Source organism: Pleurodeles waltl, chromosome 3_1 (assembly GCF_031143425.1).
Source record: "Pleurodeles waltl isolate 20211129_DDA chromosome 3_1, aPleWal1.hap1.20221129, whole genome shotgun sequence".
Lineage (NCBI taxonomy): Eukaryota > Metazoa > Chordata > Amphibia > Caudata > Salamandridae > Pleurodeles > Pleurodeles waltl.
Genome location: NC_090440.1, coordinates 970,857,036 through 970,881,022, shown reverse-complemented (window position 1 = coordinate 970,881,022; position 23,987 = coordinate 970,857,036). Strand labels below are relative to the sequence as shown.

Sequence of the window (23,987 nt, the reverse complement as noted above, 5' to 3'; positions counted from 1 at the left end):
AAAAGAAAAAAAAAACAAATAAAGAAAACCAAACAAAAGAAAACAAAACAAAACAAAACCATGCGCAAGTGGGATAAATGACGGCATTGAGATCCCATCTCTCCAGTGCATGTAGACAACTCTACCATTGGGGTCCACTTGGACGTGCTCCTGTTGCGCCCCACAAGTGTAGATCCTTTCGTACTCGTAAGGATCTTTCTCATCTAGGGCAACAGGGCTCTGTCCGTTCGCAGGGTTTCCGGGCTTGGTCTACCCTCATCCAGCTCTGTCCTGCCCAACTGGTTAGTGTTCCATCGCTCCCCCCTCCTCTCTCCCTAGTGTTTGACCCCCTGTGTCCTCCTCTCTCCCTTCACCTCTCAACTCGGCCTCTTCCCTTGGCATTCTGTCGTGATCATCCTCTCGAGGTCTTTCACCCCTTCGCCCTCGGTCCTCCCAGCCCTCCAATATCTCTTTCCATAGTGGGGCTATGTGTTTAGTCTGAACCCCCCCTTGCCTCCTCTCTCTGAAGTGCCTGTAGCTCAGCTTGGGCCCATAGTGATACATCTGCCCTCCAATCCTCAATTTTAGGCCCCACCAGGGATTTCCAGGTCAATGCTATCCGGCGTCTATACAAAATCATTGCAAGATCTATAAACCTACTGCCTACTTTCTTGGATGCTGGCCTTCCGTGTAACTCCAGTAGGCACGAGTGTGGGCTCATGTGGAGTCTGGTGCCAAGGGTCTCCCCCAGGTCCTTCAGTACTTGGGTCCATCCCTCCTGAATGCTGGTGCAGTCCCAGACCATGTGGTAAAAGTCTGGGTCCGCCGCCTGTCATCTGGGGCAGTCCCTGGGCTCTCCCCCATATATCATTCTGAGCCTGTGTGGGGTGAGGTATGTTCTGTGGATGTAATTATATTGGATATATTGAAACCGGGTGTTTCTAGATACTTGCCGGGGATATGCTAGCACCCTCTGCCACTCCGTATTCGTTAGCTCCCTACCCCTATCTCCTCCCATTTCGCCCGCAGGGTCTGTAAGGGTTTTAGGGTGGCACCAATAGAAGCCTTATAGAGTTTGGTGACCAGATGGCTGTCCCCTTCCTCTGTCAGAAGCAAATGTAATATGGCATGGGTCTCTGGTTCCGCGTTCACTGTTGACCATAGTCGTCTCACCGCAAGAACCATCATCTGATATATAAAAAATTGGCCCGCGAGGATCTCCTCCTCTTCCACTAGTTTCTCGAAGGGTCTCAATACCCCATCTGTAAAGAGATCTCCTATCGCCAACACTCCAGCCCGGGTCCATGCCCTCACCTGACCCCCACTTAGGGTATTGCCCGATGTATTCAACGGTATCCCAGTCAGCGGTAGCCCAGGAGAATAGGCCACACTCGCCTCCGTCTGCCTCAGGCATCTCTTCCAACAGGAGAGGGCCACTGTCAGCAGGACCGATTTAATAGATTTGAAGTTTCCAGCACCTAGCAAGTCAGCCTCCAAAGCCTCCGCCACCATCTCACCGCTGGCCACTCTCAGTCCCGTCCGATGTCCTCCCGAGACCCACCTAGCCACCCATTACAGCTGACATGCCTGGTAATACAGCTCAAAATCCGGGACCGCCAGTCCCCCCTCCAATGCAGGCCGACGAAGAATGGAAAGCGACGTCCGTTGGTGCCCCCGACCCACACAAGTCCCCTAAGGAGCACATCCAGTTCCCTGAACTAGCTCCCAGGAACAGTCAACGGTAAGTTCGTAAAATAACACAGGAGATGTGGCACCATTATCATTTTGGTCAGAGCCACCCGGGCCATCATTGGGAGTCTAAGAGAGCACCAGAACTGCACAGCAGACCGCAAGGAGCGGAGGGCTGCCCCCAGATTCCCAATCCCGCAGATCACTTAGGTCGCGGAAAATATGGATGCCCAAATACTTAAAAGAGCGTGGTGTCCAGGGGAGATCCGCAGGACACGCAGACGGACGTCCAGCACCCTCAGACAGCAAGGAAAACGTGCGTCTTTCCCCTGTTAACCCTAAGACCCAAGTTCGCACCGAATCCCTCCAGCTGTGCCAGTGCCCATGGGATCCCGGACTGGCCATCTCTCAGGTATATCAACAGGTCATCTGCATAGAGCGAGATGATATGTTCCTCCTGGCCCAGCGTCACCCCTCTGCTCCGCCCCTCCGTATGAAACTGGCGCCTCTAGGGGTTCAATGGCGATCGCAAACAGCAGGGGTGAAAGGGGGCAGCCCTGTCTCGTGCCTCGGCCTATAGGGTAAGAATCAGACACCACTCCCCCGACCCGCACCCTGGCAACCAGTCGGTGATACAGTAACTCAACCCAGCGGATCCAGTTCTCTCCCATCCTCATTCTCTCCATCACTGTTCTGAGATAGTCCCACCTCACCTAGTCGAATGCCTTTTCTAAGTGTACTGACAGGAGCATAGCCTCAGGTCGTCGCTCCACCAGGGGCCGGTGCAGGATCGAAAACAACCATCGAAGATTCAGAGATGTGCTGCGTGCGAGCACAAAACCATTTTGATCCTCATGCACAAGAGTGGGGATGTGTTGTAACAGCCTATTGGCCAGTGCCTTGCTGAGGATCTTAAAATCGCAATTCAGCATAGACAGGGGGTGGAAGTCAGTCACCGATCTCTCTTTAGATTTTGTCTTGGGCAGCGGAACCACCAGCGCCTCCCTCAGGGTCCCCGGGAGGGTACCGCTCTCAAAGGCTTCCACATAAAGCTCAACCAGAGCTGGGGCCTATATATCTATGTATGTCTTATAGAATTCCATGGGTAACCCGTCCGTGCCCGGAGTCTTACCCGCGGTTAACTGTGTAATAGCTACCTTCACCTCCTCCAGGGAGATCAGCACTCCCAGACCGCCCCTGTCATCTGGCCCAAGGCCCGTCAAAGGCAGGGACTCCAGCTGCTCCCCTACCGTCCGCGGTAATTCGTCCTCTGGGTGTTTATACAGGGCCGTGTAGTAGGATTTGAAAACATCATTAATTTCAGCCGGCGAGTAAACCTGGTCCCAAGTCGTCCCTCTCACACTTGTGATCGGGTCATTCCCACCCGCGAGTCGTACCAACCAGGCAAGTAGTCTGCCCGCCCTACCCTCCTCATCCTGCACGGACATCATGCGTTTCCTATAATCGTGGCATTTCAGTCTGTGAAGTGTCTGGTGGTATGTCTCTCTGGCCCTGAACAGTCAGCTGTTGGTTTCCAGGTCCCCTCTTTGCTCAACCTCCCTATCATGCAGGTCCTTTTCCAGTTGATTCAATTCGCTGACTAGGGCACGTCTGATCCCCACTGACTGTCCCAGCCAATGGCCCCTGGTCACCACCTTAAGTGTCTCCCATTCCGTCCTGCGGGATCCCGTGGAGCCTCTGTTGATCCCAGTATGTTCCCTGAGGTATATTCGTAACTCCTCCCTCTACGCCGGGTTCTCCAGTGCCCGCGGTTGGAGTCTCCACATATTGGGGCCCTCGTCTCTGTCCTTTGCCAGGTGACTATTAGTGGGCTATGGTCGGTGTAAGGAAATGGCTCCCTGGTGCAGTTACCCCCCACTTTTTGCCTGATACTGATGCTGACTTGACTGAGAAGTGTGCTGGGACCCTGCTAACCAGGCCCCAGCACCAGTGTTCTTTCACCTAAAATGTACCATTGTTTCCACAATTGGCACACCCTTGGCATACAGACAAGTCCCTTGTAAAAGGTACCAGTGGTACCAAGGGCCCTGAGACCAGGGAAGGTCCCTAAGGGCTGCAGCATATGTTGTGCCACCCTAAGGGACCCCTCACCTAACACATGCACACTGCCATTGCAGATTGTGTGTGTTGGTGGGGAGAAAAAGGCAAAGTGGACATGGCATCCCCCTCAGGATGCCATGTACACAAACTACTGCCTGTGGCATAGGTAAGTCACCCCTCTAGCAGGCCTTACAGCCCTAAGGCAGGGTGCACTATACCACAGGATAGGGCACAGCTGCATGAGCAATATGCCCCTACAGTGTCTAAGTCTATTCTTAGACATTGTAAGTACAGTTGTGGCCATATTAAGTATATTGTCTGGGAGTTTGTCAAAAACGAACTCCACAGCTCCATAATAGCTACACTGAATACTGGGAAGTTTGGTATCAAACTTCTCAGAATAATAAACCCACACTGATGCCAGTGTTGGATTTATTAAAACATGCACACAGAGGGCATCTTAGAGATGCCCCCTGTATTTTACCCAATTGTTCAGTGCAGGACTGACTGGTTTGTGCCAGCCTGCTGCTGAGAGACGAGTTTCTGACCCCATGTGGTGAGGGCCTTTGTGCTCTCTGAGGACCAAAACAAAAGCCTGCTCTGGGTGGAGGTGCTTCACACCTCCCCCTGCAGGAACTGTAACACCTAGCAGTGAGCCTCAAAGGCTCAGGCTTCGTGTTACAATGCCCCAGGGCACTCCAGCTAGTGGAGATTCCTGCCCCCTGGACACAGCCCCCACTTTTGGCAGCAAGTCCAGGGGAGATAATGAGAAAAACAATGAGGAGTTACCCACCAGTCAGGACCGCCCCTAAGGTGTCCTGAGCTGAGGTGACCCCTGCCTTTAGAAATCCTCCATCTTGATTTTGGAGGATTCCCCCAATAGGAATAGGGATGTGCCCCCCTCCCCTCAGGGAGAAGGCACAAAGAGGGTGTAGCCACCCTCAAGGACAGTATCCATTGGCTACTAACCTCCCAGACCTAAACACACCCCTAAATTGAGTATTTAGGGGCTCCCAGAACCAAGGAAGATAGATTCCTGCAACCTGAAGACGAAGAAGGACTGCCGACCTGAAAGCCCTTCAGAGAAGACGGAGACACCAACTGCTTTGGCCCCAGCCCTACCTGCCCACTTCAAGAAAAACTGCAACAGCGACGCGTTCCCCAGGGTCCAGCGACCTCTGAAGCCTCAGAGGACTACCCTGCATCTAAAAGGACCAAGAACTCCCTGTGAGTAGCCAGAGTTGACCCCATGAGCCCCCCCAGCAACGCCTGCTGACGGAATCCAGAGGCTCCCCCTGACCGCGACTGCCTGCTTCTAAGAACCCGACGCCTGGTAAAGACTCTGCACCCGCAGCCCCCAGGACCTGAAGGATCCGACCTCCAGTGCAGAAGCGACCCCCAGGTGGCCCTCTCCCTTGCCCAGGTGGTGGCTACCCCGAGGAGCCCCCCCCCCTTGCCTGCCTGCTTCGTTGAAGAGACCCCCGGGTCTCCCATTGAACTCCATTGCAAACCCGACGCCTGTTTGCACTCTGCCCCCGCCGCCCCCGTGCCGCTGAGGGTGTACTTTTTGTGCTGACTTGTCCCCCGTCCCCCCCCCCCCCCGGTGCCCTACAAAACCCCACTGGTCTGCACTCCGAAGATGCGGGTACTTACCTGCTGGCAGACTGGAACCAGGGCACCCCCTTCTCCATTGAAGCCTATGTGTTTTGGGCACCACTTTAACCTCTGCATCTGACCGGCCCTGAGCTGCTGGTGTGGTAACTTTGGGGTTGCCCTGAACCCCCAACGGTGGGCTACCTTGGACCCAACTTTGAACCCTGTAGGTGGTTTACTTACCTGCAAAACTAACAAATACTTACCTCCCCCAGGAACTGTTGAAAATTGCACTGTCTAGTTTTAAAATAGCTTATTGCCATTTTTGCCAAAACCGTACATGCTATTTTGCTGATTCAAAGTTCCTATGATACCTGAGTGAAGTACCTTTCATTTAAAGTATTGATTGTAAATCTTGAACCTGTGGTTCTTAAAATAAACTAAGAAAATACATTTTTCTATATAAAAACCTATTGGCCTGGAATTGTCTTTGAGTGTGTGTTCCTCATTTATTGCCTGTATGTGTACAACAAATGCTTAACACTACCCTCTGATAAGCCTACTGCTCGACCACACTAGCACAAAATAGAGCATTAGAATTATCTATTTTTGCCACTATCTTACCTCTAAGGGGAACCCTTGGACTCTGTGCATGCTATTTCTTACTTTGAAATAGTACATACAGAGCCAACTTTCTACAGTCGGACATCGTACGGCCCAAGTACTCAGAGGAGACCATTTTGTGGGCAAGGGAGCCGGAGCACACCACCCGATCTATTGTAGTGTGGAGGTGATGTAATCCTGAATAGAATGAGTAGTCTCTAGTCTGTGGGTGCTGTAATATACATGTGTCTTCCACTCCCCAATGCCTCATCCATTCTCTCAGAACCACTACCATTTTGTGCGCCGCCGCCCCATGCATAGGAGGGAAGGAGCGGTCGAGCCCCAGATCCAGTGTGCAATTAAGATCCCCCCCAATTAGGAAGTGGTCTCCGGAGTACCTGGCCATCCCCCCTGATAACGCGTGCCAAAAGGAAGCCTGATCCTGATTTGGCGCATATATACAACCTAGCATCACTGACATGCCTTGTAGTCTACCCTCTACTATTACATATCTCCCTTCTGTGTCCAAGTCTATTGAGATGGCCTCAAACAGAACTCCCGCCCTGATCCAAACCAGTACCCCTCTGGCGTACGCCGAGTATGTAGTAGCATTAAGTTGTCCCCGCCACATGCGCCTCAGTTTATCTACCTCCTGTACGCTTAGGTGTGTTTCCTGAAGCATTGCTATATGCATCCCCCTTCTCTTGAGGTACGACAGGATTTTATGACACTTAACCGGTAACCCCAGCCCCTGAATATTCCAACTTATCAACTTGTAGGCCATAGAGGTGTGGTAAGTAAGTCCAGGGGGGTCAATGCCCCCTCGTGGGACCCAGAGGTCCCCAGCATTCTGCCACGTTTCGGTCTTGCTGTATACCAGAATGCCAAAATAAGTAACCCCTTGCGCATGTAATCAAAAAGGAACATCAAACCCCAACTCCCTCTTCCCAGGGCAATACCGCAACAGGCGGTCGTCCAGTGTACGCTCATTGAGCCAAACAATAACATGAAGTTATAAAGAGTTCTCACCATCTGAGGGCGTTGGACGAGAATCTAAGTGGGGGGGAGACCTTCACGGCACGTAGGCCTTCCATCAAATCTCGCCTCCGGAGGGCAACCCATCAGCTTACCACGTACGTTCCTTATAGGTCATCTGCAGTTCTCGGGCTCACTATTGGGCCCCCATCGGAATGGTAAGAGTCTGAGTCCGAGGAGCAAGTTCGGTGGTCCGAGTCCCCACCACTGGCCTCGGTCGCCATCCTCCCCTGTTGCAGCGATGCCACCGCCTCTAGGACCGATCTCCTGGCCTGGTCCTTCTGTGCCGGCGTCGCCTCTTCCCCTTGCGCTTTTGGTTATGCGACGGCCCAGGAGAGGATCCAGGGTTACCCTCCATTTTGTGTGCTTCTAGCCATTCCAGGCCTCCTGTGGCGACTGGAAAAAAGTACTGTTGCAGTCGCAGATTACTCTCATCCTAGCTGGAAATAAGAGCAAGTACTGGACACCAGCATCTCTCAAGGCCCTCTTCACCGCCATGTATGATGCTCTCTTAGTCTGTACTTCCACCGTGAAGTCCGGGAATAGGGTCACTGATGCGTTGTCGATCCTGAAAGGGCCTGCCTCCCTTGCGCGCTGCGGTAGGATGTCCCTGTCCCGGTAGTGCAGCAGTTTAGCTATCACGGTCAGCAGAGGACGGGCAGGCGCCGCCGGTCTCACTAGGACACGGTGAGCTCTTTCCAAAGCAAAAAAGGGAGTTAGTAGATCCGGAGCCACCACCTGTCGCATCCATGTTTCCAGATAGGTCACTGCGTCGTTCCCTTCAGCTCCTTCCGGCAGCCCAATAATACGCACATTGCGGTTGCGGCCTTCTGCATCCTCGCATGGCGTTCCAGCCTCTGGACACGGTCCGTCAGTTGCTCAAGTGTGGTGTGTACCACCTGTTTCTCTGGTGCCATTGCTGTGAGCGTTGTCTCTGCATCCAGGACCCTGTCTGCTAGTTTCTAATGGTCTGCACCAGTAGGCCCAGTTATGCCGACACCTGGCCAATTTCTCGCTGGAGGGTCGTTTTGGACTGCTCTATTGCCCCCAGGATCTTGTCTAGTGTTTCCTGCAACGCGTGAGGTACCGACTCGGCCATTTCCGACGTGCCTGGGCCACCTGCGCGTTCTTTCCCTTGTGGCCTACTCTTCTTGCGGCTTTGGGTCGACATTCAGTCCCGAGCGGCGGGACGTCCTCCCCCCGGGGGGGGCAGCAGTGATCACGACATTCGCATTTCCACCGACCTTGTCATTCGCTCTGTGCCAGTACGGGCCGGGGGGGTTGCCCTCCCCAGATGTAGCTCGTTCCAGGTCTCTGACCACCTCCGGGCACTTTCTCTCCCCCTCCGCAGGCGTGCTCTGCTCTTGGGGTCACCATGCACTCCCCCAGTTATTCAGCCTAGAATGTCCATCTTGTGCAGGTCATCGGTGATGTAGTGGCTTCAGTCCACTCAGTCTCTTGGTTCTGGGTCATTCATCCAGTTCTGCATTCCAGGCCTCGGGCCAATCGCAGCCGCACTCAGCCGCCCGTGCTGTGCGTCTCACTGTCTCTACCCGGGGCGTCCCCCTCAGGGCGTCACACTCCCGGATCAGCCTATTTCTCCCCATAGTTGGTCCCCTCTGCGTCCTCCATCGGCCCTCAGTGCTCACCTGTTCCCCAGCACATCCACCGCCCCGCCACCGAAGGGGGGGGGGATCCCCCTCAGTCCACTCGTTCTTTTGGGCCAGGCAAGCCCCTCGCCCCCAATGGTGTCGCCTCTCGCGTCTCCCATGGCCTTCCTTTGTCCTGTTCCGGGCCACCTCAGCCCTAAGTTTCTCTCCAGGTGCCTGTTTGCCGGAGCTGGCCGGCCCCAATTGGCAGCCACGTTTCAGCCCTCCCCAAGTGCTGCTCTGTCCCGTCCCGGTCACCACAACACGCATCGGGGCCTTTGCGCTCCAAGGTCTACGCCTCCTCTTCACCACTGGGTCCCCCTCCGCTCCCCTCCTGGGGGTCCCCAACACTCACTCAGGCTCCAGCTCATCCAGCGTCTCTCCGTCCGGGGGAAACAAGGAAAGGGGGCCCCGCCGGGCCGTTCTGTTGCACCTCCTCACGTGCCCTCCTTGGCCTTCCCTCTCCTGTGTTTGCGCCTCAGCAGCCTCCCATCCGCCCCGAGGCTTCAACGGAGCTGATCGGCTCCTCTCGGCCACCACATTCCAACTCCTCCGGAGCACCGTTCCTCTCCTGCACAGTCAGCGCAGCCCACTCCGCGAGCCAGCAGCAGGCACCAAATCTCAGCCGGCCGTCCGCGGCACGCGTCCGGCCATCCGCCCTCGGTCCACCCCACAGATCGCTGGACAGCCGCCTTGGACTCACAGGCCCTTCCGGTGCCCCCGCGACCTCACTACTGTCGGGGGTTCCCTCTGGGGCACTGATCTTATCGGAGAAATAGAAGGCCTCGGCGGAGCGGCACGTTTACATGTCCGCCATCTCTGCTGGCCAAGCCACGCCCCCTGCAAGACTTTCTTTGTTGAAACTGAAAAGTTGACTGGAGGAACCAGGTAAGAGTCTTGGCGTCGGCTCAACATCCTGTGATTCTGGGCAAATCACTTAATCTCCCTGTGCCTACAATTCAGCACCTTGAGATCCTCATGGGTGATTTGCCATGCTTTACAAATCCTGGATTTATTTGAAGTTGCTATCCGTTTCGGTCCTGCTCTGCTAATGGGTAGATAAGACTGTCCTAGAGAAACAGTCAGAACAGTCTGTTTAGGAGCTATATTTTCATGGTGGTGGCAGATTTTGCTTCATTGGATAACTTTGCTTCGTACACAGTCTGCCTGGTTTCCCTTCCTCTACATGTCTGTGTCCATCCTGGTTACGTGACATGCTCCTCTGTGGGGCTACTTTGTTCTGTATGCCATGGCCCTATACCAGAGTTCCCTTGTTCTACTTGTCTGTGTGCCTCCAGGGTGTATGCTATGACCTTCCGATGGTGTCCCTTTTTCTATGTGTCTATATGCCGCCAGGGTGAATGCTGTGACTTCTGCCTGGGTTCCCTTGCTTCACATAGCCTTACAATATCTGCCAAGGTTCCCTTGTACTAGATGTGTATGTGCTTCCTACACTGTGACTTCTGCTTGGGGTCCCTTTTACTATATGTCTGCCACCTCCAGAGTATTCGAAGACACCCTTTGTCTGGGATTCCTTTTACTAAATGTCAGCAGAAAACAAAAAAATTATGAGTGGAATGCTTGATTGTATCTCGGCAACTGGTAATTATTCAGAGCTGCATTCCAGTCCATTTTTTGCCTACGGTTCAATCTCAGTGAGGAACCAGACATACACAAATCAGCCTTGCTCCTGCTCCAATAGAATTAGTTCAGCCCGGACTGCCAGGTTATGACCCATCTGACAGGAACACAAGCAACCCCGAAATTGATTTGGAACTAGTTAGGCCTCATCACTGAGGTATAGCTTGAGTCTTATGGCACAGTGAGCAGGGGACCTGCTTCAGGGCATACCAGTCGTAAAGAAAATAACAAAAATGCGATGTTTGGAATGCTTGAATTAATACCAGCAAATGGTAATTACTCAGATCTTTTTATTTCCCTACTGTGCCACCTCAGACAGGAACCAGCCATAGACAAATCAGACTTGGTCCTGCTCCAATAGGATTAGTCCTGCCGAGCTGCCATTTCAGGTCCCCTCTGAACAGGGACACAAGCAACCCCAGACTGTTTTAGACTAGTTAGGCCTCATCAGTGAGGTAGGGCTTGAGTCCTGTAGCACAGGACCCACATTGGGGCATACCCATCGCATTTAGGGCTTCACACTGAAGAAAACAAAATACGTGTCTCTAATGTGTATACGATGACCCTCTGCCTGGTTATCATTTTTACTGTATGTCTGAGTGGCTACAGGGTGCATACTGTATTACCTTGTTCTACATGTCTGTGCTGCTCCATTGTGTATGCTGTGGTACTCTGTCAGGGTTCCCAAGTTCAAAGTGTGCTCGCCTCCATGTCTGTACACCTCAAGGGTATTTTTTGTGACCCTTTGTCTGGGTTGCCTTGCACTACTTGTATGAGTCCCTCCTGGGTGTATGTTGTGACCCCTGTGCTCTATATGCCTGTGTGCCACCAGGGTGTATACTGTGATTTTTGTGCCTGAGTTCTATTGTAGTATTTTTCTGTGCTCCTCTAAAATATATGCTGTGACTCTCTCCATTGGTTTCTTTTTACTGTATGCCTGTGCCCCTCCAGGGTGTTTTTTTGCCCCTTTGACAGGGTTCCCTTGCTCTACATGTCTGAACACCTCCAAGGTGTATGTTGTGACCCTCTGCATAGGTACTCCTGCCCTGTATGTCTGTGAACCTCCAGGGTGTATGCTGTGATCCTTTGAACTACTAATCTGAGCTCCTCTGGGTATATGTTGCCCCCTCCTTTGCCTGGGTTACCTTACCCTACATGATTGTGTGCCTCCATGTCATATGGTGTGACATTCTGTTTGTGTTCCCTTATCCTGGATTACCTTCTTCGTCTCTCTGTGTTTCCAGGGTGTATGTTGTGGGCCTCTGTCTTGGTTTTCTTGTTCTGTGTTCCCTTGTTGTATGTTTTCTGTGACTCCAGGGTGCATAAGCTCTTTGCTGGCAGATATTGTGTGCATGAGCAGCTGTGTGACTTCGTACAGCTTTCTTTTTGCTCCATATTTCTCTGTGCATCTACAATGTTTGCATACACTCTTTTCGTTGTTTCACTTGCTGTGCTTGTAAGATTTTCTGTGCCATGTGTCCATGTGATGGAGCTCCCTTGAGTTACAAGTGTTGGGGTCTCTTGGGTGTGTGCATCTGCATATTCTGATGTTGTAAGCTTTTGATTTGCAGTGTCAGCCCCTAATGACCTGGAGCTCATGGCCACCATGATGCACAAGCTTGGTCTTTTGGAGCAAAGAGTGAAAAGTCAAGCACAGGAAATTCACCAAAAGGTAAAATAAGAACAATCTTCAATGGGTCCTTGTCTTTTTGCAGGGAATGTAGTGTGTCATTGAGAGTCTCTGCTGTGCTGCTACGACTCTCAAATCTTTGAACCTCCTTTTACAGTGCTCTGGTATGTGTGTCCTTGACTCCTTTTTACATCTGGTGTTAGCCAAGACCTTTTGATTGTACTAAAATTCTATGTATAATATACATAAAGGGGCTTTCGGCCAGCCAACTTTCATCATCTATTGGTCTGCTGTGTCATACGTGTTGTGCTTCCACAACATAGGGCAGTGGGTCCAACTACTTCAGCCATTGGCCAACTTCATTTTGAGTAACTGCATTTTGCTTTTTCATAAGAAGACCATTTGCACATAGGATAGTTTTTTTCATTGCCAGTGTTTTTGTTGTTTTATTATTTCTTTAGGGAGGCCTTTATGTGTAAAGCCTGATGCAATAGCAGGATACTTTCTAACAGCGCCTTATGGTGCTTTTGATGTAAGCACATGTCACATTCTCACTTTATCAGTTCCTGTCTCTTGCCAATGGTGTTGTGAATTCCTTTCACAGTGGCCTTTGTTTGTCTTGATACTGCTATTTTACAGCATATCAGATTGTGCCCATTTGAAAATGTTCTTTATAAAGTTATCCTCTTTTTAGTATGCATGAAATTAAGTGGATTTATAACTACATTACTGTTTGTCATACACGTATCTATCTATCTATCTATCTATCTATCTATCTATCTATCTATCTATCTATCTATCTATCTATCTATCTATCTACCCGTCTATCCATCTGCTGGTCTATCTCTTTACCTGTCTGCCTATCTATGTACCAGTCTGCCTGTCTTTGAAAGCCTCTCTGTTTGTCTTTGAAAGCCTCTTTCTATTTGCAAGCTTCTCTGTCTTTGCAAGCATATGTTGTATTCCCTCCTTATCAACTGAAAGAATATAAACTATATTTCAAATAAACCCTAGTTCTGTTTGATAACTTCATTGGCATGTCTTGTGCCATGTGCGTAGTTGCTATAATGAAATGGAGACTATATTAAATTGAAAAGTTACAACAAAATCAGAGCAAGAAAGTCTGTCACTCGCCTTTGGAGGTCCTAATATCTATTTATTTAGGCTCATGATAGAGCTTCAAGACTGGACACACTGTGCAGAGCACTTGGCAGAGAGTTGACACATAACAGTAGCAAGACAAGCAGAGAACATGTCCGAAAGCAAAAAATGTAGGTCTTCAAAAAGATGGTGTTATTTTTGCTGCACAGGATTTGAGAAGATCAATGACAAGTAGGCAGGTATGAATTACTAAAAGCTGTTTTGGGGCATACTGTTTGAAGTCACTTTCAAAAGTGGCTATTAATGTATCCTGTTGGACATATCTGTATAGGGTTCCAAATCCTTGGAGAGTTTCAAGAGTATGATTGATTCAGGCTGGAAGTCTTTTCGAACATGGATGTATCTAGCCATATTATAACCTGGCATTTTTGAAGTTCTGTTTCTTCCATCGAGCCGAAGTTTTTGAGATAGTCATTCAGGCTTTTTGACAAATTGCCCTGTATGTGAGGTATGCACTCTTAAGGGCAGAGTGGCAGTCCATGGTAAGCCACTCTAATGTGGAAAGGATAGGCGTGAGTGGATTGGATGACCAAACACATTGGGGGGAAAACCTGTAGCCCCCTTTGTGGAGGTCTATGAGAAATAGTGTCTCCTAATCCTTACTTATGGCACAGGAATTTGGGGATCCTCAAACACAAGCCCCTCCAACTGGAGCAAAATAGGGTGCTTAGGTGACTTCTGGGCGTTCCACCTGCATGCCCTACCTTTATTATAAACCAGAAGCTTGTGATGGAGTATGCCAAGGATACAATTAAGTTGCCCCCCTTCCTTTTTGTGGTGTTTCATCTGGGCTAATCCACATGTTTCGCTTAATAGAGAGATCATGAATGATAGCCTCACGTGTGAGAGAGGCATGAAAATTCCCTGGTTTGATTACATCAAAACTGAATTATCAAAGCTGGGTAGGCCAACCTTTTTCACTAATCCCTCCACCATGCGAAAAACAATTATATTGTGAGTAAAAACAGCTTTTTAAGAAAAGGTCAAGAGCCCTCGGAGAGGACCACAAATTGAATAAGGGTATGCATAGATTCACATTTTTCCATCCCTGGAACATACCTAGAATGAATTGATGGCTCTTGGGGCAGGTTAATGCTCACTAGGTTTAGGTAAGGATTTGTGAGGTGGCACCTTAGCTCCCCCCTTGGCCCGTTTGAGCCCTAAAATTATGTCCATGTGATAAATCTTCCCCACAAAGCTGTTGCATTTTACTTTATTTTGTAAATTTTTTACTGATCTTAAAAAAAGGTTCTTAATTCCGAATCTACGAAAGCAGGAGATTAGAACCTCTAGATTAGCCCTTTTGTATCTGTAACAACTGATTTCCCCATCTAACTGTGTCAACATTTGTTCTTTTCTAAAATGTGCAATAAGTAGGAATTCTTTAATGTTTTAACTGGAAGCTCTTATTTTATGATGGAAGTTATATGCGCTTTACTGAATCAACTTTGTGATCTTGGTATTACGCTTTGCACTTGTTAAGTATTACCCTGTTATGCATGATATCAGTTAGCGTGTAATTAATTATTTTTGCCATATGAACAACTTATGTAATTGTGGAGAATTGTTTGCTGCTGATTTTGATCAAAACTGTATTTGAACCCTTGTTTATATTTTGAATAGCGGTGGATTGCTATGTTTTTATGCATGCTCTTATGGCCAAATTTGTGACCGAAATAAAGTGAATTTGATTTGATTTCAGTGGAATTGAGGAGAGCTAGGAAACATTTAAGAGAGCTCAGTCAGCAAGCACATTTCCCTAAATGGCAGCCAAGCCTGGCCCAAAAAACGCAGCTATCCTCTTGCTAAATCAGGTCCTTTTTTCCCCAAGAAAGGTTGATTTTGAAATGTGTTTTGGCCGCTTTACTGTTGCAGGTGCTAGGCCCACCCACACAAACGAGGTACCTTTTTTTATTGTAAGACGTAGGGGATCTCTCAATGGTAGTACATTTTTGGCTCCCTTCAGATTCCAGAACTTTCCCTCACAAAATTGTGAGGAAAATGTGTGTTTATAGCCAAAGTGTGAGGTTTGCAAGGGTTTCTGGGAAAGAAAACCTAGTGAGAACCACACAAGTTACCACACCCTGGACTCCCCTGGGTATCCAGTATGGAGAGATCGCAGGCACCAGGTAAACCTCCACTAATAAGGTACTGTTTTCATCAGGATTCATAGAGGAACGCTATGTAGTAGGAAATTCACGGATGTCTGCAATGGCTAGATATGGTAGGTATCCCTGGGTGGCAGCTGAGTTAGGGCCAAAATCCGCAGCTACCCTCATTGGAAAAAAATAATATATGTGGATTCTGCTTGGTGACATTTTATGTCTCCAAGTCAGATTTTGGGATGTTTTGTATTGCAGCAGGCGCTAGGCCCAGCCATACAAGTGAGATATTGTGTTTATCAGGGAACACAAGATAGTAGAACATTTGTTATTACCAATTTGATTTCTCTGCATTTGTGGCTTCTGAATGTAATCCCAGTGTGCAAGATAGAAGACATTTTGAAAAATGCCCTCTGAATCACACAACAGTATAGTTAAACCCAAATTCAGAGGTGTACAAATAACCACTGCTCCAAAACTCTGTATCTATTGTATAATTGAGAAATATATAGGCTTCCATCATACCATTTTACACTCTTGATATTTTAACATAATGAATTGTTCTATAGTTGGTACATAAAGAAATCATGTAAAGTGAGCTCAGTTGTTGGCTTGGGGTACCTCAGGTTCCTGGGCAACCTACAAACCCTATATACTTCCACAACCAGAAGAGTATAGTGGGCATAATGATATGTTGCTTTTGTAAGTCAGCCATTGTGACAAGATGTTACAGATAAAAACGTTGTCACAAATCGTTGTTTTTTCCTACTCAATGATAAGATTGTTTTTTATTTCAACAGTTAGCTTTGTTAGGACAGCTTTGAGGGATCTACACAAAAGACCCGTTTCTGAATTCAGAAACGTTGTCTACTTTTCAGCTTCCTCCACAGACTGGAAGTAGGTTGAAAGCACAGAAATTAGCAAAAATTGGCTACCTCTTAGAAAAATGCCAAAATGGTGATAAAAAATTATTTTTTGATTCTGCTCTGCTTTTTCCTAAAAACCGGGAAGATGACGATTTTAGGACAGCAAACCTTCTGTTGATGCAATTTTGTTTAAGGAAAAACCAGGCATTTTCTTGTGCAGCAGTTTTTCCCTTTTTTCTGAAAAAACTCAATTTAACTATATGTTGGCTATTTTCTCGGTCTTCTCCAGGAGAATCCATAAGCCTTGGGTAGCCTTAGGATCACCATGGTGTTGGGGAAAAAAGGTTACAAATTTGGCATGGATACTTTGTGTGAAAAAAAGTTATGGAGGCTGAAGCTTGAAGTACCCTAAATAGAGTTGCTGGTGGCCTTCTTGTTGTGGTCTGTACACCCAGATTGACATGTGTTCTGCCTCAGACTCGGCCTGTGGACAGGGCTCTAGGGCCCTTGCGCCCGCCCCAGGGAAACGGGCATATGTACTTGTAAGCGGTGAGCAGTAGAGCCCTGCAGGACCAGGGTGCATACCAGAGACACTCTGGCACATCACACATGGAGCTGTCTGGATGATAGGGCCCCTGGCCTGCCTTTCCTGGGTGGCTATATTTAAACAGCTTCTAAATCACTGCACAATGAGTTTCAGGCTCCTCCACTCCCATTCAGCACAGGAGAAGGAGTCAGCAACTGACCCTGGCAAAATCCGCTATCCATATTAACATTGCAAGCCATATTGGGGCTGGTGCCCATACACACAGGGGTTCACGGGAGGGCAAGTTGAATGACCAGCTGGCCTAGGGACATCCACAGCTGTTATCATGTTTCTTATGGTGAGACGTGACTTATACTGTGCAGATACTTGCCTAACCACTAGAACATAATGACCCAACCTGAAGCAGCACCCTGCCCTTAACAAGAGTGAGCCCTCTCTACGAACCTGACCCACGGACAGCATGGTGTAATGCAGGCTACTGGTGGTGGGGAAGCATGGGACATCATGTTAACTGCTGTGGCTACTCTTCCAGCACTTCCGGGGAAGACCTTATGAGACAGCACAAGTCTGCTGCTTGTGCTACCACACACTGTTGCTGCCTGCGGGCTGAGAAAGATGGTAAGTGAGCCGACCAAGAAGAACAAATGTTTGGCTGGAGACAATTCTATAGGGCACCAACTGCCCAGGCTAGTTGCTTTTCAACTCCCCCTCTTAGCATCTGGGACATGTCCCCTTCAGAGACAAAAGGCCTGCTTGTGGCTCCAGCCACTCCACAACCAAATGGGGAAACCCAATGCAACCATACCACCACCCTCTCCTCCACCATACCCTTCTCCACCACCATACACTCCACCATAGCCCACAGACATAGAGCAAGTCAGCTTCTCCGATGCCACCCACCATATCAAGGCAGTCAGTTTCACAAGAAGCTCCCCGGAGGCAAAAATAGGATTTTTATGGGAGGATCAAAAGAAGCTCAAAGAAAGTGTGATCCAGTTGGAATCCCCTCTGCAGCTGCTGCACCCATAGCCTCTGGACCTCCACCAGAAGGTTCAAAAGGCTATGGGTGCAGACTGCATCTATTTCCTAGAAGACAGGGCAGAGGACACAGAGGGCTGTGTGCAGTACAGCAATATCCTACTGGTGGGGCTTCCTAAGGCCACTGAGAAGCAGGGCATGGTAGCTTTTTTAGAAGACTGGTTTGCTACCAAAGTAGTGGCGTCATTTGAACAAGTGCTCCTCGTCCCAGTGTAGCCCCCACCCCTTGGGCACTCCATAGACCTCTGGTGGCCAAACTCTTTCACTTTAGAGACTGTTACGCAATCCTGTGGGTGGCCAGAGGTGCGGGTACTTTACGGTTAGCAACTGCAAAGTCCTCATATTTCAAGATTATACTTTGGAGGTCCAGCATCACCAAGTTTTGTTTACCTGAGTGAAGTGCAAGCTGCAAGAAATGGGACTCAAATACGCTTTGCTTTTCCCCGCCAAACTGAAAATATCTTCACAGTTCCAGAGGAGGCCTGGGCAGAGAACCATGGCCCACCCTCCCATGTTAGTGCCATGACCAGCTGGGGGCCAGGACACCAAGGGACTCTATGTAAACAGGCATTAGCCACAGTACATCAACACTGGACTGGACACAGGCGGTGGCGGTACGAATGCCGCACTACAGACGCCAGCAGCCATCCATGCTGGAAACAAACATTTCACAAAAGACTTCAGTAACAAGGCACGTGGCCCATAGGCCAGTTCCAGTGATTACTCCAAACATCCTAAGGTCACTCTCCAGCCGACAAACTGATTTAGTCCTCAGTGCCAACTGTTGCTGTGAAATCACATGGAAATAGCAGAATAAGTACATTTAATTCCATTGACATTGGGTGTTGCAGCTGGAGTATCTGTTTTCCTGGATCGCTGGGGGTTCCACCACCCAGCAGCGAGGGCATGGTGTTGGGACTGTACAACCAAACCTGACTCTCCGCTTGGATTGATCTGTCGTGTGACCCTCTATAGAACACTCCTCTCATTTCACTGTGGGCCATCAGGATGCTCCGCACAGGAGATGAACCATGATTTGCTCCTCCAATAGGAAAGCTATGAACTCTATGCTGTCACCAAGCAGTGACCTCCCCCTTTTTCCACCATCAGTCAAAGGTTTCTTTTCCCTGGTTTATCATATTCTCCCTGCTCCTTTCTTCTGTATGTTTTTGCTCATTGATCTTTTGTTTTCTGGTGTTCTCTTTCCTTTTTGTCAGTCTACATTTTCAAGGCTACCTGATGTTTGAGCGAGGTCAGTTTACAACAAAGACCCCGGATAGGATTTTAAGTAGACTAAGTTGCAATTGTATTTATATAGTGCTTACTTCCCCTGATGAGGTGTTGAAACTCTTTTCGGCAAGTAGCACGCTACTCCGGAACCCAAAATGATTAGTGGTGGATTAGTATAGGGAGATATGAGTACAGTATTAGTATTAGTATGAGTTGATTTGAGAAGAGGATCTGTGAGTTTGTTAGTAGACTTGAATACAATAATGAAGGGATAGACGATGGAAGAATCCAGAAGTGTTAATTGGGAGTTTGTAATAATAGGATGAGGCTTGGGATGAGTAAAGGAGAGATGGAGGAGGGAAGAGTCTGTAGAAAGGGGTTAGGGAGATCATTGTAGTAGAAGGGGGTTTGGATGAGTCAGAGGTGAGATAACTGAGGGAAAATATAGAAGGATTGTTTGGGAGATCATAGTAGTAAACTGAGGTTCAGGGTCAGCCAGGAGCGGTAGAAGAGGGAAGAGCTTAGGCAGGGTTAATAGGAGAGTGGGAATGGAGAATAGAATGATAGAGCTATAGGGTGTTGGGGAGACAGAGTAAAGCTTCAGAGAGCTATTTTTTTTTTTTATAAATTCTTTTTTTCCCTCTTGTACAGTAGGACTAAAGAAAGAAATAAAGAGATTCGTAAATACATAGTAATGGAATATATGTGTAAGGAATATAATAATGGATATAATATTTTGAGATTTAAATTTGTGTAGTATAAACACAGAGTTTCAAGATTAGCAATATTTGAGGTTAATTTGTGTACTTTTCTAGCATTATTTTATCTTTCCTCAGTTTTCCATAGTGAAATGCATGCTGATAAAATAGTGAGGATAGCATTTGATCATTGTGATAGCTAAAATGAAAGCAGGGATTCATAATTATTTAATCTAATAACTTATCTAGGAACTATACAATGACCTATCAACATGTTAAGCGTAAAATAATTTACACATATATATGTATACATACACATACATTGCATACATACTTGTATGTACATATATGCACATATATATAAACACACATATATATACTTTAAATGTGAGTAATGGTACATTTGTTAAACACACTTTGAGTATGTACATATTTTAGTATTATGAAATAGTAAATATACACATTTCTTAAAGAAATGCACAAATCTATATATATATATATATACACATAATGAGATTATAAATGTTTACCAACACAGGCATATGCAGTCCATTGCTGCCTGGATATGGTCGTTACGAAGGAAAGAGACAACTCTTGAGTAGCCTTCTGAAGACAAGATCCATGGATATTTGGGGGTAATGAATTGCATAGCTTGAACAGAGAAGAATGTACCACCTATAGTCTTTTTCTTGTATGGTGGTGTTTTCAGGTGGGGTGCCAATCTTGAGCAGAGGTTTATTTGTTGAATGTATTTAGTGATTTTACTCCTAATAAAAAGCAATCCTGTTCCATGTATTGCTTTATAGGCGATATAAAGCAGCTTGAAGGTGGATCTTCTGGCAACCGGTAACCGATGTAGTGCCTTTAAGGCAGAGAGATGTGGGCTTGTGGCTTTACATGTAGCAGTAGCCTGGCAGCCGAGTTCTGAATGCGTTGTAGTTTTTTCATAGTAGATAGAGATGATTCATGGGAGAAGTCATTGGCATAATCTAGTATAAATAGTACAATGGAGATTGTAGCCTAGACCTCGTGTGGAAATCCGAGGTAGGGAAGATTCGTCATAGAGTTTTCAAGGTGATGAAGCTTGTTCGTGCTAACTTTTTCACTTGGGCATTCATTGTTAACATGGAGTCTATGGTAATTCCAAGGTTTTTAACTTCCTTAGATACTTGAGGAGGTGTTCCCAGATTGTCAGGCACACAGTGGGTCATAATTTTTCCAGTCGCCACATGTGAGTATTTCTGTTTTGGAAGCATTCAGTTTGAGATGGCTCAAAGTCATACACTGATCAACAACTTCGAGGCAACTGAAGATTTGTGAGTTTCCAATGTCTTTGGGGCATGGCAGTTTAAGGAGTATGTGTGTGTATTCTGCATAGTTGTAGCATGTGAGTTGAAATTCATTGATCAGTTCTGGTAATGACATCATGTGGATGTTGAAAAGCATAGGTGAGATGATTGATCCAAGAGGGACTCCTGCTTTGTTGAATTAGTGTTTGGATGAGAAAGGGGGAGAATAGATGACATTTGTTCTGTTTTGAAGGTAGCATGTGATCCAGTTGAGAGCAGTTCCTTCTATGCCAGCTTTGTGGAGCCTTTGAATTAGGGTGTTATGGTTAACAGTGTCAGAGGCAGCTGAGAGGTCCAAGTAAACTCCATTGTGTTCAAACTGTGTTTTTAAGATCATCCCAGATTGCGATGAGTGTATATTCAATGCCTCTTCCTGGGCAGAATCCAGTTTGGTAGTCTCAAAGTATGGAGTTATCTTCAATGAATTGTGACATCTGGTTGTCATTGTTGTCTGTTATTCTCTTGGACTTTCATGTACATGCCTTAGATTAAGGGGATGATTCTTTATTCATCAGTGATTTCACTTCCATTTCCCACAGGCAGTGCATGTGCAGATCAATTGTGGGTCATCTGATGGAGCGGAGGGGTGCACACAGAGCGATAGGGCAGCTGCAGTACTTTCCCTTATAATATAGTCCTCTTCCGCAGATATACCTTTTTCACATGGAACATTAAGGGTTGGGCCAGGTGGTGAAGAGCCATCACATACATATCTATTTGAAGAGACACAATATACACATTGCCAGACTACACGAAATGGACTTCACAGAATCTGAGGGACAGAAGTTGCAGACCCTTTGGACAGGCGAAGTATTCCACACCTCATTCACCGCCTACTCTAGGGGTATCTTAATCTGGGTTCACCCAGGAGTTCCCTTCCAATGAAAGAAACAAAGGGTTGACCCTGAGGGCAGGTTAGTGTTTGTGACAAGCTTGTTGGATGGCACACTGATACACATACTAGGACTCTATTCTTCCAATACAGGCAAAACTGCACAATTGCACATACTGAATCACTTCATGTAGAAAGCCCTTCATGGGCCCATGCTTATCAAAGGGGATTTTAATCTCTATTCCCACAGTGTTAGAAATGGAGTTTTTGGTTGGCAGTCAGGTTGCCCTCTGTCCAAGCAAGAACCCTCACTCTAGTCAGGGTAAATCACACACAATCCAAAATCAGCCTGTGCCCACCCTCTGGTAGCTTGGCACGAGCAGTCAGGCTTAACTTAGAAGGCAATTTGTAAAGCATTTGTGCAATAAATCATACAACACCATAGTATAACACCACAAAAATACACCACACAGTGTTTAGAAAAATATATAATATTTATCTGGGTATTTTCAGGTCAAAACGATCAAAGTTGCAATATGAATTTGTAAAGATATCACTGAAAAGTGATATAAAGTGTCTTAAGTCTTTAGAAAGCAAACAAAGTCTCTTTCAAACACAAAGTACCTGGTTTCTGGTGGAAAATCTCCTCAGAGGGCCACAGGAGAAGAGATACGTGGAAAACTGGTGTGTGCGTCGATTTCTCCTCAGCACACGCGGACTTGCGTCGTTATTTTCCACGGGGGAAGTCGTGCGTCGTTTTCCGGCGCGCGGACAGTCTCTTTCTGTGGATCGCGGGGAGTACCAGATGTCCCGGGTCTGTGCGTGGATTTTCCTGCTTGTTTTCCGGCTGCGCGTCGAAGTTTCGATCTCATGGCAGGCGTCGCGTCGATTTCTCTTTGGGAGTCGGGCGGCGTTGTCCTTGCGAGGCCGTGCGTCAAAGTTTTGATCTCACGGCAGGCGTCGCGTCGATTTCTCCTTGGAAGTCGGGCGGCGTTGTCCTTGCGAGGCCGTGCGTCAAAGTTTTGATCTCACGGCAGGCGTTGCGTCGATTTCTCCTGGGAAGTCGGGCGGCGTTGTCCTTGCGAGGCCGTGCGTCAAAGTTTTGATCTCACGGCAGGCGTCGCGTCGATTTCTCCTGGGAAGTCGGGCGGCGTTGTCTTTGCGAGGCCGTGCGTCAAAGTTTCGGTCGTCCCGAAGGCGTCGCGTCGATCAGCGTCGGTGTTCGGCGTTTTTCTTGCCGCGGAGCAAGCTGTGCGTCGAAAATTTCGGCGCACGGAGCGTCCAAGTGGAAGAGAGAAGTCTTTTTGGTCCTGAGACTTCAGGGAACAGGAGGCAAGCTCTATCCAAGCCCTTGGAGAGCACTTTTACAGCCATACAAGAGTTCAGCAAGGCAGCAGGCCAACAGCAAGGCAGCAGTCCTTTGTAGAAAAGCAGCCCGGTGAGTCCTTTGAGCAGCCAGGCAGTTCTTCTTGGCAGGATGTGGTTTCTGGTTCAGGTTTCTTCTCCAGCAAGTGTCTGATGAGGTAGGGCAGAGGCCCTGTTTTATACTAAGTTGTGCCTTTGAAGTGGGGGTGACTTCAAAGAGTGTCTAAGAAATGCACCAAGCCCCCTTTCAGTTCAATCCTGTCTGCCAGCGTCCCAGTAGGGGGTGTGGCAGTCCTTTGTGTGAGGGCAGGCCCTCCACCCTCCCAGCCCAGGAAGACCCATTCAAAATGCAGATGTATGCAAGTGAGGCTGAGTAACCTGTGTTTGGGGTGTGTCTGAGTGAATGCACAAGGAGCTGTCAACTAAACCTAGCCAGACGTGGATTGAAGGGCACAACAAGATTTTAGTGCCCTTGCGAGGCCGTGCGTCAAAGTTTCGGTCGTCCCGAAGGCGTTGCATCGATCAGCGTCGGTGTGCGGCGTTTTTCTTGCCGCGGAACAAGCTGTGCGTCGAAAATTTCGGCGCACGGAGCGTCCAAGTGGAAGAGAGAAGTCTTTTTGGTCCTGAGACTTCAGGGAACAGGAGGCAAGCTCTATCCAAGCCCTTGGAGAGCACTTTTACAGCCAGACAAGAGTCTGCTAAAAGTGGCATTTCTAGAATAGTAATATTAAATCCGACTTCACCAGTCAGCAGGACTTTATATTACCATTCTGGCCATACTAAATATGACCTTCCTGCTCCTTTCAGATCAGCAGCTGCCACTTCAACAGTGTATGAGGGCAGCCCCAATGTTAGCCTATGAAGGGAGCAGGCCTCACAGGAGTGTAAAAACGAATTTAGGAGTTTTACACTACCAGGA

General features: G+C 48.0%; 1 protein-coding gene across 1 annotated transcript in view; it reads left to right on the top strand.

Annotated features, from left to right (window-relative positions):
• The window catches only part of UBXN11 (UBX domain protein 11), a 379,872-nt gene that overhangs the window by 30,975 nt on the left and 324,910 nt on the right, over positions 1–23,987 (top strand). The window contains exon 4 of the mRNA XM_069224030.1: positions 11,822–11,922. Within this exon, the coding sequence (XP_069080131.1) occupies positions 11,822–11,922 (101 nt within the window). The remainder of the gene's footprint in view (positions 1–11,821; positions 11,923–23,987) is intronic.